Here is a 17,967-nt window from a genome sequence, read left to right on the forward strand (position 1 = left end):
CACAGTTATGTACCTTTAATGTATTTACAAAACGTGTAAGAAGCGCCATACAGTTTGCATTGAGCAGGGACACAACAAGCATTATTCCTTGCCATCTCACACAACATTGTTTACAAATGGTACTCCATATTGCTTAGAAACATTTAGGAATACATTTTCAGACATTTTTTTCTCCAAAGAACTTTAAACAATGTCAATAATTTAATTGGTATTGTTTGTTTGTTTTTTGTCATCTGAATTGAGTTTAATATACTTTTTAGTTCCATCATTGTAATTGAAGTTGGTCCCTTGTCTGTCATAAAACATGACATTAATAACATCCAAACATGTTCAAGTGAAAGACAGCAGTGTACATGCATAATTTTAGGACATGATAAACATGGCTGACCAAACAGTCCACACCTAATTGTCTTCGATGGGATCTAATCATCTTCCTCATCGCTGTCCTTCATGGATATTCCTTGCATCCCTCCCTCTCTCACAGATACTGTAGCCTCTTCAAGAATCAGCCTGTTTCTCACTGTCTCATACATCTTGGTGTTCAGGGTGGAGTCCAACACTCCTTGTAGTCGGAAATCACGATACTTTTTCTGCAAGAAAAGAGATGATTGTTGAAATAGTTGCATAAATATAAAGTGGAGCTGGCTTTTCTTTTCATTAGATAACATTATTTGTTATATAAGCATTAACAGAATTGTGTTAAACACCTTTTATATTTGGCACTTTCCACAAATAGGTTATACTTATATAGTATATATGATGTCCCACTACGTTTTATAACCATTAGAGGCAAAAATCCCATGTTTTCTTGTAGAAGATAAGTGGTAGCTTCATTTGGACTCATTTTACACACAGCGGGAAGACAAATCCCTGTTGTTATTTTAAGAAAAGAAATATATAGGGTACAACAGGGCTAACCTTAAGGAAAATTAGCTTTTTTCTGGTCACAAAGTGGATCAAGATTTGTTTGAAAATAAATAATAATGGAAGGTGGTTTTGATTAAAATTATTTATTTTTTAATTTATTTTTTAAAGGGGGCTATTGAGAGGGGGATACTGAGAGGGGGCTTTTGTGACATTTTGTGAATATAGGGAGAATAGTTATAAGGCAAAATGTATTAACTTAGGGAAATACTTTTCAGACATTAAGATAAATTAAGATGATGCTTATTCAAAATAACCACTTCAAAAAAGGGTTAACCATTTCCTGTTATTTTCAATAACATTTGACATTTCATAACATCTCAAGTATTCTATAAACAAATTAATCTCCACTGTGATTGGATCAGTCAATGTGAACCCACTTTAAACATTCTTCTTAACAAATCTATTCCCCCCACTTAAGAAAAACAGCAGGGGGGCTTTTAACCCCAAATACTATCCTTTCACTTGTTGGACTGTTATACAAAATCTTTTTACAGATTTGACAATTTAACAGATTGACCTTGAACAAAACTTAACAATTACAAATAAGTATTTTGTCTCAAAATAAATATGATAATTTCATGGATTTTCATTAGCTACAAAAGTTTGAAACTTTTTAAAAATTAGTAAATATTAGATAAAAAACAACAACAAAAAACACTATTATTGATTTATGGGAAATATACAGTACATTTATAAATAACAACATTAGGTCACAAACTTGCTAGATTTAGATTAGGGTTAAATCTGCAACCATGTTACGCATATTTGGTGTAGTTGTTGTTTTTTTCTTTCTTTTTTCCATTTTTTTCTTTAATGTTTATTTATTTATTTATCGCTAGAAAAAAAAACATAATCATACAAAGGAACAGATATGTCCCAAATTTTGTGTTAAATCAATTTTGTTAGCTAGTGTTACCAAAAAAAATAGCAAAACTAATAAAATAAATGTAAAAATAAACCAGCTCATGTAATATTTAAACAAGACAACTAGAAAAACATTTGTAAGGTTACTTTTATAAGAAACTGTTAGTCTTGGCCAACTGCTATTGTGAAAAACAACTCTTTGCTGAGAGGCCTTATTAGTCCAATACTAAACCTAATTTGTGTGGGGTACAAAAAAGGTCCTTCCTTTACGTTTGTCTAGCAAGAAAGGCATAAACAGGAATATTTTGCCTGAGATATTTCCACACAGTATGAATGCACATGAATAAATGTGTAATGCCACACTACGACATCCTATAGATAAATCTTGCTGAAACATTGAGGACAAGCGGAGGCTGGAGAGGTTTTTTACTTGGCTGATCCACATCTGTAGTCTCATTCTGATTGGTTGGGATGTGTGCATTGAGAAACAATGTGAAGATATTAAAGAGATCTCATTTGTGACATTTCTTATGAGTCTAGTGGTCATTGATTCTGTTGTTTTTACCTTTACAATTCTGATGAGGATTTTCAGCTGATACATGTGCAACTGCAGGTCCATACGGTCTGTTAGCCATGTGCCCAGGAGATTCATTGTGCTGGTGTACCATTGCTGAAACACAAATACATTGTTCTCCAGCAAAGACAAACACACATATAAATGCTACCACACACAAAGACATATGAATACACATCTAAACACGACACAAATATACACACATGATGGTAGTAGTTTTGTACGAAGAAAAAAAGGTGAAAACACCAACATCAGATTATCTTAAACAAAAATCCACAGCCTTTCCAATCCTCAAAGTATAAGACCTCCAAAATGCTCACCAGCCTAAACTAATACGACTTTAAATGACCTATCAAACTGACAACCTATAAGCTGAATGCTGTTAAATTTAGATGCATTAGCTATAGGTCTGGTCAGCCGTGTCGTCAATTTAATTCATCATGGGTTCCCTCAGGAAATTCCTATGGGTTTTTACAATGGCAGTTTTGGATTTCTGAGTAAAATAAGGTCAGTGTTTAAAAATATTTGAAGAGACTTTCAAAAAACGTATGTTGCTAAGAAGTTTGAAATAGATTTAAAAAAAGGTATGTTCCTAAATAAGGACTACAGCGATTGTTTGTTTCATCAGGTGCGTACACTCACTTTGAGGTATGACTGCATGTAATTTATGTTGTAGAACAAAATGTGAAAGTCTCTTCACATAATTTTAAATTGAGTTTCAAAATCCAAAACTGTCTATATCCAGAAGGAACCCATAGCTTGAAAATGCTAATTGTCTTCTGGATTTTAAGACTACAATCTAAACAGCCCCAATTACACCAGCTTATTTCAAAGGATTCTCATGTCGATGTTGTTTTGCCTCTATTCCAAATATAGCATCAGGCTCTGCTGGGCAGAACAGTTTCAGTTGTAGAGGCATATTAAGGAGGAAAACAACTTTTAGAGTACAGCTTTAAGAGGCACTGAGAGCACAATGGTGACATTAAAAGGGGGGCTGTTAATGAAAGAGGTCCCAACACGATCTGCCCTGGAGGAAGTCCTTCTGTCACAGTCATGATCCTCATCCAAATCTCTCCCTGTCTCCACAGCTCCACCCAGGAACTGTTAATTGACAGTTTCGAATCCCATCAGCTGTCTCCAGTGCTGCTTTTGGACATTGATCATGAGAGATGTTGCCCATGTTATGGCAGCCACAATCCTGCCCTTAGACTACGTTCAGTCTTTGCTTCAAACTGTGGCACTTTCTGTCACATTGAGATACAAACATCCATCATTCCCAGTGGACATGTTGTCTTTACCCAGTCACAATGAGCTCGCTAATGTAACCGTGGCTAAAGTTTTTTTTTTTTTTTTTTAATGAGCCTTCCTCTTTTAGTCTCTATGTTTTGCTCTCCCTATTCACTCAATGAGACTCACTGAACTCATAGCCAGTGCACTTAGCTTTTGGACTGCAGATGTTGGACCATGGGGAGGATCTCGTTCTAAGTTTAATTGATTAGTTTTGATCGAGCTGGGATGATGGTAATCTGAGCTGACTGAGTCTCAAAAATTTAGAATGTAAAGCAGGGGCATAGATTCCAGGGGATGGGGAGGGAGGTAACCATCCCAATAATAAAAACAAGCAAGTACAACCCCAACCCAGTATTTATACCATGATCAATAGAAACATGTAAATTGTTTACACTGTAAACCCCCCCAAATCTACACCCTTGATCTAAAGGAATCGAAAGTCAGGAGATTTTGGGTAGCTGCAGCACACTTGACAGTATCAATATTAGGCCTCATACATACAATTATACAACATTCAAGTACATATGTGACCTGCTCCAACATTTTGAGTCACTTTGACATTTTGAGTTTTCTGCACTAAAGTAAAATAGTAAAAGTCTGTCAACATTTAAATTATTTAAATTATATCTCAGCAATGGTTTGAAGTGGAAACATAATAGTTATAGCATTAGAAAGCTGTTTAAAGTACAAAAAAGTGATTCAAATTGATTGAGCGGGTCACATATTATTTGTTTACACGCGGCCAGCATTGCCATGACCCTATAAAAGTGTAACATTCGTGTCAATCAACACACCTTTTTGACCATGTGGTCAGAGCCTCAAGTGTAGAACACATTATACTACTTGCTAAGCGATTCGTTCCATTGGAGATACTCACCGTTGTAACACATAACGCTGAGAGTCACAAGCTCAGTCCTTAGATGGTGGTATGTTAGGGCTGGGTATTGATACAGATTTCCCAATTCGATTTGGATTCATAAGCTCTCGATTTGATTAGATTCAGATTCAATTTCATTTCATATGAGTATATTTCCGTTCAAATTTCTATTTTGCTTAAATATGAAATAAAATGTATCTTAGCTAATGCTGTTAATAATACAGGGTACCTTCTAACCAGGTACATTATGAAAATATTATTTTTACAAATTATATTTTATCATTAGTTTTTCATTATAATGCACACATTTTAGCTTTTTAACAATATACAAATCCATGTATTCCATGAATGAATATGATGTCTTGAAATTGCATATATTATAATGCATATTTATATATATATATATATATATATATATATACACACACACACACACACACACACACAGTTGAAGTCAGAAGTTTACATACACTTAGGTTGAAGTCATTAAAACTAATTTTTTAACCACTCCACAGATTTAATATTAGCAAACTATAGTTTGGCAAGTCATTTAGGACATCTACTTTGTGCATGACATGAGTAAAAAGTCTGGTTCATCCTTGGGTGCAATTTCCAAACGCCTGAAGGTACCTCATTCATCTGTACAAACAATAGTACACAAGTATAAACACCATGGGACCACACAGCCATCATACCGCTCAGGAAGGAGACACATTCTGTCTCCTATGAAGATGCTGGAGGAAACAGGTAGACAAGTATCTATATCCACAGTAAAACGAGTCCTATATCGACATAACCTGAAAGGCTGCTCAGCAAGGAAGAAACCACTGCTCCAAAACGGCCATAAAAAAGCCAGACTACAGTTTGCAAGTGCACATGAGGACAAAGATCTTACTTTTTGAAGAAATGTCCTCTGGTCTAATGAAAAAAAATTGAACTGTTTGGTCATATTGACCATTGTTATGTTTGGAGGAAAAAGGGTGAGGCTTGCAAGCCGAAGAACACCATCCCATCCGTGAAGTATGGGGGTGACAGCATCATGTTGTGGGGGTGCTTTGCTGCAGGAGGGACTGGTGCACTTCACAAAATAGATGGCATCATGAGGAAGGAAAATTATGTGGATATATTGAAGCAACATCTCAAGATATCTGCCAGGAAGTTAAAGCTCGGTCGCAAATGGGTCTTCCAAATGGACAATCACCCCAAGCATCCCTTCAAGTTGTGGCAAAATGGCTAAAGGACAACAAAGTCAAGGTACTGGGGTGGCCATCACAAAGCCCTGACCTCAATCTGATAGAAAATTTGTGGGCAGAACTGAAAAAGCATGTATGAGCAAGGAGGCCTACAAACCTGACTCAGTTACACCAGTTCTGTCTGGAGGAATGGGCCAAAATTCCAGCAACTTATTATGCGAAGCTTGTGGAAGGCTACCCAAAACATTTGACCCAAGTTAAACAATTTAAAGGCAATGCAACCAAATACTAACAATGTGTATGTAAACTTCTGACCAACTGGGAATGTGATGAAAGAAATAAAAGCTGAAATAAATCATTCTCTCTACTATTATTCTGACATTTCACATTCTTAAAATATAGTAGTGATCCTAACTGACCTAAGACAGGGAATGTTTTCTACAATTACATGTCAGGAATTGTGAAAAACTGAGTTTAAATGTATTTCACTAAGGTGTATGTAAATTTCTGACTTGCACACAATGAGGACTCTAAGACATTATAGATATTACAGTTTCATTTTCTGTTAATGCATGATTTTCTGTAAAGCTACTTTGAAACGATATGTGTTGTGAAAGGCGCTATACAAATAAAAATGACTTGAATTTAACTGTATATATATATATATATATATATATATATATATATATATATATATATATATATATATATATATATATATATATACACACACACACTACCAGTCAAAAGTTTTGAAACACTTGACTGAAATGTTTCTCATGATCTTAAAAATCTTTAGATCTGAAGGCGTATGCTTAAATGTTTGAAATTAGTATTGTAGACAAAAATATAATTGTGCCACCATATTAATTTATTTCATTATAAAACTAAAATTTAATAATAATAAAAAAACATTTTTGAAATTGATGACTTGGACCAAATAATAAAGAAAAGCAGCCAATAAGTGCCCAACATAGATGGGAACTCCTTCAATACTGTTTAAAAAGCATCCCAGGGTGATATCTCAAGAAGTTGGTTGAGAAAATGTCAAGAGTACATGTCTGCAAATTCTAGGCAAAGGGTGACTTTGAAGATGCTAAAATATAACATAGTTTTGATTTTTTCCCATAGTTCCATTTGTTATTCCATAGTTTTGATGACTTTACTATTATTCTAAAATGTGAAAAAAAAATAAAAAAATAAAAAAATTATAATAAAGAATGAGTGTTTCAAAACTTTTGACCGGTAGTGTGTATATATATATATATATATATATATATATATATATATATATATATATATATATATATATATATATAATATATATATATAAAACGTCTCCATGTTTTGGTTAAGCAAGTGCACATAATGAGTCGAATGGCTTCTTGACCGCATCCATTCTATGCATGATTAGAATTAAATGTTTATTTTTTGTTGTTTTTGATCGACAACTGACTGACAGAAAGGGTTCTAAAAGAGACATTATTCAATAAGAAATGGACTGCATCGATCTCGTCTTTGGACACACATCAAAGCCCTGATATACTTCATACGAAATCGAAGAATAAACGGCTATGACGTCATTTAGAACATAATATGGCCAAAAAGAAGGTATTTTTTAGTTAGTTTCGGTGGTTCATAACAGCTCATCTGGGTGAACTTTTAGGAAAACTTCTTACTGGCTGCTAAACACCTTCTTACTGCCATTGGTCCACATCATCCGTAGGTGTGACCTGAAGCTCTACCTACTACTTTGTTTATGTTGTTCAGTCAGTATTCAACATGAACACACCAGCGTGCAGAGTTATTAGTGAGCTGGTGCAAATGTATCAGTACGATTGTTCCCAAGAGATATTTTCCATGAACATGTCATTTGATTTGTTTTTTTTTTAAATTAGTCTACAAAAGGAATCAAATCTACTCAAATACTGTCAAGTGCCTAATCACTCATATGCCATCTGCAGTGAAAGCCATTCACACATCCGCCAAAAGTAAGATATGCCTCTGTCACCATTATTTTGTCTGTATTCTGAACACTGACACTCTTTTATACATCCATCTTTGCAGTAGTATCAGTGTCATCATAACTTACAATAACAGAGTGTAATTGGTGCATATTATGGCCGCGTATAGCATGTTAGCGCATTAGCATCATGAATTATGAATGTAAACAAGACAAATTAATTACTTTAAATCATCATCCAGTGGTTAAAACAGCATCTTTTACTGACCTCATGTGAATTCTACTTCTAAACACCTCCCACAGTGGTGTGGCTGGTGTCAGAATGTTCTCAAATAGTATACTGTTGTTTAGCTGTTTAGAAATTCTTTTTACCCTTGAACAAAGAAGAACTTCTCCGGAAGTATATCGGGGCCTTTACATGGAACGAGTCAAACCAAAATTTTACTCTTAACACGCATTGAAAGGATCTCTCTGCTGAACTTATTCGCCACTATACTGCCCAATCACTGGTGAGTGAAATCTGTACCATTACCAGCCAGTGGCTAATCACAGACATTTTAGCCACGTAGCGCCAAATTTGGTCACATATGTGAGTTATTTACTCAGATTGAAGAGGGTTGCCGCATAGAGTAAAAAAATAGATCTTGGGATTTAAGAATCGATATCGTTAAAATGAAGATCAAGATGCATTGGAAAATCTATAATTTTAACCAGTTCTATGGTACATTGTTAAAATTGTGGTGCCAAGGTGTGTTCGAAGGCGTTTTAAGAATTGGATCCAAGGGGTTTAGGTGATTAGTGGTTCATCCCAGCACTGAATCAGAGCTTGGTGAGTGCTCTGTGAGTGCTGGTGCTCTGTGCCTGTGAAAGATCGGGCAGCAGGGCCGCGATGGACCCCCACAGGGAGGCCAGACCTGGAGCAACTGCTCTCTCTCACACTCAGTCTTTCTCTCATGCTCACTCTGTATCTCCTACATTTGTTCCTATAATAACATTCTCAGCCCTTCATTTTCTCCCTTTTCTTTCAACTTTCATTTATTGAACTATCAATTGAACAATGCAAAATGTCTATTCATTATAAGCAATTTGACTTCAGTGCCTGATGCCCCTTGCTTCTGTTTAGACTTATTGGTCTCTTAAACTCATAACTAATTACAAAGCCAAACAGCTACTACAAATATCGGTTCACTTAATGAAGTGGGACACTTAGGTTTTGCTTTTAATATTTCTTCCTGATTCCTCTGTATAGTCTAGTGGAGAGATTTTGCTATTTAAAATGTTATTGTATGAATATTTTAAAGCAGCTGCAATTACAAACATGTATTCACCCTGTGTAAAAATCAAAATGTTATTCAGGTCCAGATTCAAGCATTTAATCACAGAGCAAATCTAATGACATTGTGGTTACAAGGCTGAGAAAGAGTATATTTTAATATGTCGAAATATGTTTTGAATCAAATTTGGGAAACTCAGCCAGGAGAACTGTGTCCTCTCTGGTCTTGGTTGTGAAATGAACATTGCTGGCAGTGGGTCATTGTTCAGCTGTCAGCAGAGAAACAGAAGACTCTCAGAGAGCGTATTATGTACTGTGGCACTTTTTGGATATTGAGCAGCGGGAAGCTGGCAATACCTGCTAGCCAAAACAGGAGTATCATGACTCTGAATGTATAATGAAAGAAGCGGATATGGGGAGAGAAAAAAAATCTGTGATCATCTAACGAGTTCCATCTGATATCAGAAAGTGTAAGGGCTGCGTGTATATGTGCGTGTCTGTTGGACGTGTGTTATCATCACCAATACAACACACATGAACATCTGCAGGGCCCCCACACCTCTAGCAGGAGTGCTGAGCGGCTGAGCGACCTCCTGCCCCCTGCCACACCAGACATGCACACATGCGAAAAAGCCGTGCTCCTAAGCTTGTGTTCACACTCTCATCTTTGACATGTTACAGGAAGCCATAGCGCCTAGCAGGGGGGCAACAAACAGAATTCAGTGTAAGGTTGCACATCCATCCACCCCCGTCACACAAGCAGACACACACTCACTTACGACTTTCTTTTATCAAACCCTAAAGCACCTGAAGGCTAACGGCTCCTACATGAGGGGTAGGAGAAAGAAAGAGCTGGTAAGGGCCGAGATTGGAAAACAAAAACATCTCTTACAAAAGCTGGAATGCCAAGGAGGGGGCGGGGGTCTCTGTGGGGGGTACAGGGGGATTACAAGCAACCTGTGACTCTGCCTCTTTCTGCCCTTGCTGGTGGTAGTGGCTCCGTGTGTGTGTGTGTGTGTGTGTGTGTGTGTGTGTGTGTGTGTGTGTGTGTGTGTGTGTGACTAGGCCTGCTCTCTGAGGCCTAGGCTGTTTAAGAAATGCTCCTGCTGGGACCCAGCTGTGTCTGCAATTAGCAGTAGGGATGGAATGATGATGGTTTGTAGCGCTGATGTTAATGCAAATCGACAGCCTGGCAGAGAGGAAAACAGAAAGAGAGAGCGAGAGAGGGGCTGTCGCTCCTTGACTCCACAGTGCATTACTTTCACTGCCTTCCCGTGCACCCTATCCCTTCTCGCTTGATGAGAAACCAAAAAACAGAAAACATCCCAAACAAGAAACCACAAAAATCCATGAGCGAGTGAAAGAGTAGGAATGGAATCGAACATCCAACCTTTCTCTCTCCACTCAAGGCAAGAGCATCTGTGTGTCTTTGTCTCTGATAAATAGAGCTGTCTGTGCGCTCTCTCTAAGGCCAGCAGGTTGTAGGGCACTCGTCCTTCTCACCCACCAGGCGAGTGAATCAGGCCCCTCGCTGGGCAAGTGAAGGAGGCACCGGGGGCTGAGGAGTCTTTAAATCTGACTACAAGACATTATGCACTTAGGACAAAAGGCTGGGGTAATCCTACCTGCTTGCTGTTCACGGCTGCCATTGGCCTGTTATTGTTTGCCTCATCCATCCTAAGAGGAGGTCCATGGATAACTGAACTCAATTACCATGGTAACTCACACCGGCAACCCCACGCCTCCTGGTGCTCGCTATCTCTCCGCCACGGGACCCTACGACCTTATGGAAAAACTTTATATAGGAAATACATGACCCTAAACATGTTCCTCTGACGCACTGCTGTGTTAGCACTCTCTTTCTCTCTCCTGAAATAGGTGTTCTGAATGGTGGGATTGAAAATAAAGTTTGAGGCTCAGCAAGCGCATGGGCTTCAAACTGCTTGCGATTGTGTTGTGGATACAAAGAGAACCCTGCTTAGGATTTATACACCTCACTGGATCCTTAAGTGGAACAAGCCATCACTGTTTCTGTGCAAGCACTGCTACACTTTTAAGTATCTCAGATGTTTGAATCTCTCTTTTTTTAATTTTTTTTTATTTATTTTATTTATTTTTTTTGCACCAAAATAAAAAATAAAACATTTGGTCAAATAAGCATTATGTGTAGCTATTTTTTTTAGACAGGCAACAAACTAACAATCAAAATTTGTAAACTGTTATCTTAAATCTGAAGTGTAATTTTTGCACCACAGGCACAACTGAACGGAATTGCAAAAATAAACATTGATTTCAAACAGCTTTCTGAATACGCCCACCATCTGTTGTTGATCAAACAAACAGATAGTCCCGCCCACAACTCACGCCATAGGTTGAGTCAGTGTTGTTGTGTGGGGCTGGAACGGGTCACTCTAAACAAAGGATTTTTTATATCGCCAAAAGACACATTATTTTCATTTTTCGAGTAAATTAACCAACAAATGGCTTACTTACAGTTGTCTCTATTACTGGGATTTTAAGTATTTTATAATAATAACTTTATTTGTATAGCACCATTTAGCAAATGGCACCAAGTGCTTTACAAAACATAAAATCAAAGCACACTAAGTAAAACACAAAGTAAAAATAATAATAATAATAATAATAATAATAATCACAAAGTAGTAAAAGCAAGCCTATACAGTTTTTAAACAAGACTTAAAAACGAACACAGATTCAGCAGATCTAATATTACAGGGCAGGCTGTTCCATAATCGCGGCGTCTATCACCTTTTGTTTTGCATCTGGATCTTGGAACAGCCAGTAGTTCATGACAAGAAAAATTAAGAGGCCTTAATGTTTCGTAAGGTCTTAAAAGTCCAGCCAAATATTCTGGTGCCAAACCATGTAATGCTTTATAATTTATTAATAAAATCTTAAAATCAACCCTGAAATGAACTGGTAAGCAATGCAAGGAAGCTAAAACTGGGGTGATATGATTAGAAGACCTAGTTCTTGTCAAAAGTCTAGCAGCAGCATTTTCCACTGATTGTAGCCATGCTAAAGTGCACTGATTTAAAGTTGAAAAAAGCATTACAATAATCAAGGCGAGAAGAAATAAAAGCATGAATAAGCTTCTCTGTATCCCTAAAACTCAAAACATGTCTCACCTTGGAAATGTTTCCTAACTGATAAAAACAAGACTGAACTAACTTCCTGACATGGTATTCAAAACTTACATTTTTATTAAAATAGACTCCCAAATTTCTCACCACCTTCTGAATATTTGGGACCATGGTTTTTAAAACCGAGAAAATTACATGCCAACCAGTTTTTTATATCTGCTATACAAGCTTAAAGAACATTTAAATTAGACAGATCATTGGGATTCAACAAGCTGTAGGTCATCTGCATAGCACTGAAATTTACGTTGTATTTTCAAATCACTGAACCAAGCGGTAATATACAGTATATAAAGAAATATAAATTGGCCCTAAGAGGGATCCATGCAGAACACCACAATTTAATGTTGAAGAGGAGGACATCTCATCTCCAAAAGACACTACAAATTTCTTATTCAACAAGTAGGAAACAAACAATCTAAAGCCGCACCAGATATTCCCACCCATCTCTTCAATGTACCAATTAAATCTGAATGATCAACAGTATCAAAAGCTGAAGTTAAATCAAGCAACAATAAAACTGAGCACTCCCCAGTGTCCTCCGCCATCAACAAGTCATTTGTCACCCTAAGAAGTGCAGTTTCTGTACTGTGGATTTCTCTAAATCCTGACTGAAATTTCTCAAAAATATTGTCATCCTTCACTACCTCCAACAGTTTGCTTAGCAACTCCTTTCTCTATAATTTTTATATAATAGATAATTTTGAGATTGGTCTATAGTTATTAGCAACCGAAGGATCTAATGAGGGCTTCTTCAGAAGCGGTTGAACTATCGCAGCCTTTAACTCCAAAAAGTTAAATTGAAGATAAAATGTGTAATCAGTATGCTACTAGTGTCACCATGCAGAATTTCAATGTTTCTAACAAATTCCAAAAACTTCCCCCTGTCTTCCACTGGTTGTACAAAAAAGATAGTCCCGCCCTGAACTCACACCATCGGTTGAACCAGTGTTGTGGTGTCGGGCTACTCAAAAAAAAAAAAAAAAAAAAAGGAATGTTTTGATATACTTGATATGAGTTGATGTACTTATGTCTGTGTATTGAACTGGCTAAATAAATAAATAAAAAACACAGCTTAGCTGGTGACCTGTATCAGCTTAACCAGCATTACCAGAAAAAAACATACAGGCCTACCAGCTTCACAAGTTAAGTTTTGCTGGTAAACAACATGGCTATGCTGGTCCACCAGCTGGAACCAGCACCAAACTGGCACTTACCAGCATAAAACATCCTAGACCAGCTGTAACATCCGAGGTTGTTACCCCTCCTTCCAACCACCAGAGGGAGCCCTCTCCCAAATACTAACTCTGTACTGTTTCTTCTTTGGTGACTTCCTGTTTAAACTATATAAATTCCATGCTGTTCCATTTTGACTTTGCGAAGTATTGCCAATTTACCCTGCCTTACCAAGCGGTTTGCCATTGCCATTGCCATTGCCATTGCCATTGCCATTGCCATTGCCATTGCCATTGCCATTGCCATTGCCATTGCCATTGCTGATTGTTCTCTTGTTATGACCATTGCCTGTTTTCCTGGATTTACTGCCTTTTGGATACCCCTTTGTTTTGTTTGCCTTGTTGGACTGTCTTTTTGGTTTATTGGATTATACCGCTTGCTTAACAACTACCTCTATTTGCCTGTCGATTTGGATTGTTTGCTTGTGTACTTTAATAAACTTCCTGCACATGGATCCTAACACTGTCTCCATGGCCAGTTCGTTACAGAATACTTCGCCTAACATGGATCCAGGGGAAGTTTCACAGCTCCAGGCCGCATTCGCGCACCAGTGCGAGGTATTAAGGGGTTACCAAGACCAGCTGAACAACCTACATGCTGCCAACGAATGTTTGACACAATACATTCACTCACTGCCAGCTCCCCATGCTCAACCGGTAAGCTTTGCTCTACCTGATAAGTTTGATGGTTCTGCTAAAAAATGCCAGGGTTTTTTTATGACAATGCAAGGCATTTTTCTCAAATCAGCCTGAATCATTTGATAAATATGCCAGGAAATGTTCTTGTTTGATGTTTCTGCTTACCGGCAAAGCTCTCGATTGGGCCGCCGCTGTTTTGGATAAAGATACTCAAATCCAGGTTTCATTTGATTACTTCGTTCAACAAATCCACGAAGTCTTCAAGTATCCAGCGGGCGTCCAAGATATCTCTGTTCAGCTACTTCATCTACGCCATGGTCATCGATCAGCAGCAGATTATGCAGTTCTGTTCAGGACACTAGCGGCTCAGAGTGGGTGGAATGATGTCGCTCTGAAGACTGTTTTCCATGAGGGCTTAACCTGAAACTCGGGATGGAACTGACCTGCAAGGGTGAAGATACGAATCTTTCTGAATACATAACTATGGCCATCAAAATTGATAACCTGCTTCAGAATGCTTCACGGTCTGTTTCACTTCACCTCAAATTCTACAGTCTCAGTACAGGCCCAGGCATCCACTGTATCATCCAAACCCATGCAAGTTGCTTACACTCGTGTTTCCATGGAGAAACGTTGACGTCGACACAATGAAAACCTTTTGCTTTTATTGTGGCTCACCAGGTAATCTCAACGCTGCATGCCCATACAAGAAATCAAGTTCTCCTGAGTCATGGCAAAATGTGAGTACAATGAACACTGTATCACATGTTTCACATAATTTTCTGTTACCTGTAGAGGTCTCCATTGGTGATCATATAAAGAGTTTTACAGCTTTAGTGGATTCTAGTGCTGCTGTTAATCTCATTAATCAGGAGATTGTACAAGAACTCAACATACCCACCATTCAATGCTTCCCAACGATTAACATCACCACTGTTGACAACACTCCTATTGGTACTGGCATAACCCAACAGACTGTTCCGATAACCATCAAGGTTGGACTTTTTAATGTAGAAAAAATCTCACTATATGACATCAACTCACCCAAGCATGTTCTTATCCTGGGTCATCCCTGGCTGGCCATCCATGACCCATCGATATCTTGGAACCAAGGTGAGCTCACGCAATGGTCAAGATTTTGTCACAAACATTGTCTCCATGTTGCTGTTTCCATGCCTTGTCTTATCACCAGTTTTGAGAGCCCCAAATCACAGAAGGAGCCCACGATCCCCAAGGAGTATGCAGAGTTCAGTGAGGTGTTTAGCAAAATCAAAGCTACACAACTTCCTCCTCATCGTCCATGGGACTGTGCCATTGAACATCTGTCCAATACAGCCCCACCAAGAAGCAAGGCATATGCATTGTCATGCTCCGAGACCCTTGCCATGGAGAATTACATTGAGGAAGCCCTTGCCTCTGGTTACATCCGTCCCTCTACCTCCCCAGCTGCTGCAGAGTTCTTTTTCGTAGAGAAGGATGGCGGTCTACGTCCCTGTATCGACTATCGAGGCCTGAACTCTGTCACCATAAAGTACCGTTACCCATTACCGCTTATCCCCTCAGCCCTTGAACAACTCCGTGAGGCAAAGATCTATACCAAACTTGACCTGAGAAGTGCTTATAACCTTGTCAGAATCTGAGAAGGGGATGAGTGGAAAACTGCTTTCATCACCACCAGGGGGCACTATGAATATTTGGTCATGCCGTATGGACTTGCTAATGCCCCCTCAGTTTTCCAGTCTTTTATCAATGAGATATTCAGAGACCTACTGAATCATTGTGTGGTGGCTTACATTGACGACATCCTCATCTACTCAAAAGACATGGAACAACATATCCAGCAGGTCAAGACAGTTCTATCACAGCTCAAGGAACATCAACTATTTGTCAAGGCAGAAAAATATGAGTTCCATACCTCCCATACCACTTTCCTAGGCTACAATATCAGCCATCAAGGTGTTGAAATGGATGTCTCTAAGATAACAGCAGTCACCGAATGGCCTCGACCTTCAAAAATCAAGGAACTACAGTGGTTTCTGGGATTTGCCAACTTCTATCGCCGTTACATCAGGAATTCCAGCATCAATGCAGCCCCACTCACATCGTTGCTCAAGGGAAAGCCCAACAAATTGCCTTGGAACGATGCCGCATACCAGGCCTTCATCTCCCTCAAGTCAAGCTTCACGACTGCTCCGATACTGAAACATTGTGACCCCAATCTTCCCTTCATCATTGAGGTAGACGCTTCATATTGCAGGATTGGAGCGGTCCTGTCACAACGTCACGGAACACCAGGCAAGCTTTACACTTGTGCCTTTTTCTCCAGAAAATTGAACTCTGCAGAATGTAGCTATGATGTGGGAAATAAGGAATTACTTTCCATGAAAGCAGCCCTCGAAGAATGGTGTCACTGGTTAGAAAGGGCAGTCCACCCTTTCTAGGTTATCACCGATCACAAATCTTGAATATATCAAGGCAGCCAAGAGATTGAACCCACGTCAAGCCCGATGGTCATTGTTTTTCACCAGATTCAATTTTACAGTCACTTACTGCCCTGGCAGCAAGAACAGCAAGGCAGATGCACTTTCACGCAGACATGATCCACCCTACCTCCAAACTCACCCTGGGTCCATTCTGCCACCATCTGTCATCATAGCACCGATCAGTTGGGACATCATGGAGGAGATACGAGCACAACAGCATGAACCGTCACCTCCTATCTGCCCCCAACCAAGCACTGCATACCCCAAGCTCTACATCAGAGGACTATCCAATGGATCCACACTTCCTTGAGCACTGGACATCCTGGAATCCAAAGAACTGTTACCCTGGTGCTTAATTCCTTCTGGTGGCCAACTCTGATTCATGATGTAACTAACTATGTAAAGTCTTGTCAGGTGTGTGCCCAATCCAAGACCCCCAGAGAACTGCCCACGGGGTTGCTTCAACCACTGCCAATACCACAAAGACCATGGTCCCACTTGTCCATCGACTTCATCACAGACCTGCCAAACTCCCATGGTAACATTACCATTCTGGTAATAATAGGTCGATTTTCTAACTCATGTAGGCTTGTCCCTCTCAAGGGTTTACCCACTGCCATGGAAACCGATAATGCTTTGTTCCACCAAGTCTTTAGGGTCTATGGAATACCAGAGGACATCGTGTCTGACAGAGGTCCCCAGTTCACGTCCCGAGTTTGGCAGGCTTTCTGCAAACAACTGGATATCAATGTGAGTCTCACCTCTGGTTACCACCCTCAGGCCAACGGACAGGTGGAACATCTAAACCAAGAGATAGGCAGATATCTTTATTGTAGCCATGAACAGGAGAAGTGGAGCAATTTCCTTCCCTGGGCCGAATATGCACATAATTCCCTCACTCATTCCTCTACGGGTCTAACCCCCTTCCAGTGCGTGCTGGGCTACCAACCCCCAACTTTCTAAGGTGCCAGCGATGGACGATTGGATTAAGCGAAGCGAGAGGGTGTGGGACAGCGCACATGTCCGTCTACAGTGAGCGGTCAGAGCACAATGCTTCCAGGCTGACCGGAGGCGCTCCCATCCCAACTATCAGCCAGGACAGAGGGTCTGGTTGTCCACAAGGAATCTTAAGTTGCGGCTACCCTGCAGGAAGCTCAGTCCAAGGTATGTGGGTCCTTTCAGAATTATCCGTCAAATAAACCCAGTTACTTCCTACTAATTACCGCATCTCTCCTTCCTTCCATGTGTCCTTACTGAAACCCATCCATCCGGAATGATCTGGAATCACGGATTCTGAGCCTCCACCTCCACTGGAGGTAGATGGAGCCCCAGCGTATATGGTCAAAAAGATCATGAACTCAAGACGACGAGGGAGCCAGATGCAATACTTGGTGGACTGGGAGGGCTACGGACCAGAGGAGAGATCATGGGTAGCTGCCAAGGACATATTGGACCCATCCCTGATCCAAGAATTTCATCATGCCCATC

The 17,967-nt window shown here is 39.4% G+C and overlaps 1 protein-coding gene across 3 annotated transcripts in view; it reads right to left on the bottom strand.

Moving 5' to 3' along the window:
- Positions 1 to 17,967, bottom strand: part of cadpsa (Ca2+-dependent activator protein for secretion a) — a 165,354-nt gene continuing 147,387 nt past the window's right edge. For all 3 annotated transcript variants that reach the window (XM_051672688.1, XM_051672690.1, XM_051672689.1), the window contains 2 exons: positions 2,357 to 2,461; positions 1 to 590 (listed from right to left, as the gene is read on the bottom strand). In XM_051672688.1, coding sequence (XP_051528648.1) covers positions 423 to 590; positions 2,357 to 2,461 — 273 coding nt within the window. In that variant the 3' untranslated portion in view covers positions 1 to 422. The remainder of the gene's footprint in view (positions 591 to 2,356; positions 2,462 to 17,967) is intronic.

Source organism: Myxocyprinus asiaticus, chromosome 35, assembly GCF_019703515.2.
Source record: "Myxocyprinus asiaticus isolate MX2 ecotype Aquarium Trade chromosome 35, UBuf_Myxa_2, whole genome shotgun sequence".
NCBI classification, from domain to species: domain Eukaryota; kingdom Metazoa; phylum Chordata; class Actinopteri; order Cypriniformes; family Catostomidae; genus Myxocyprinus; species Myxocyprinus asiaticus.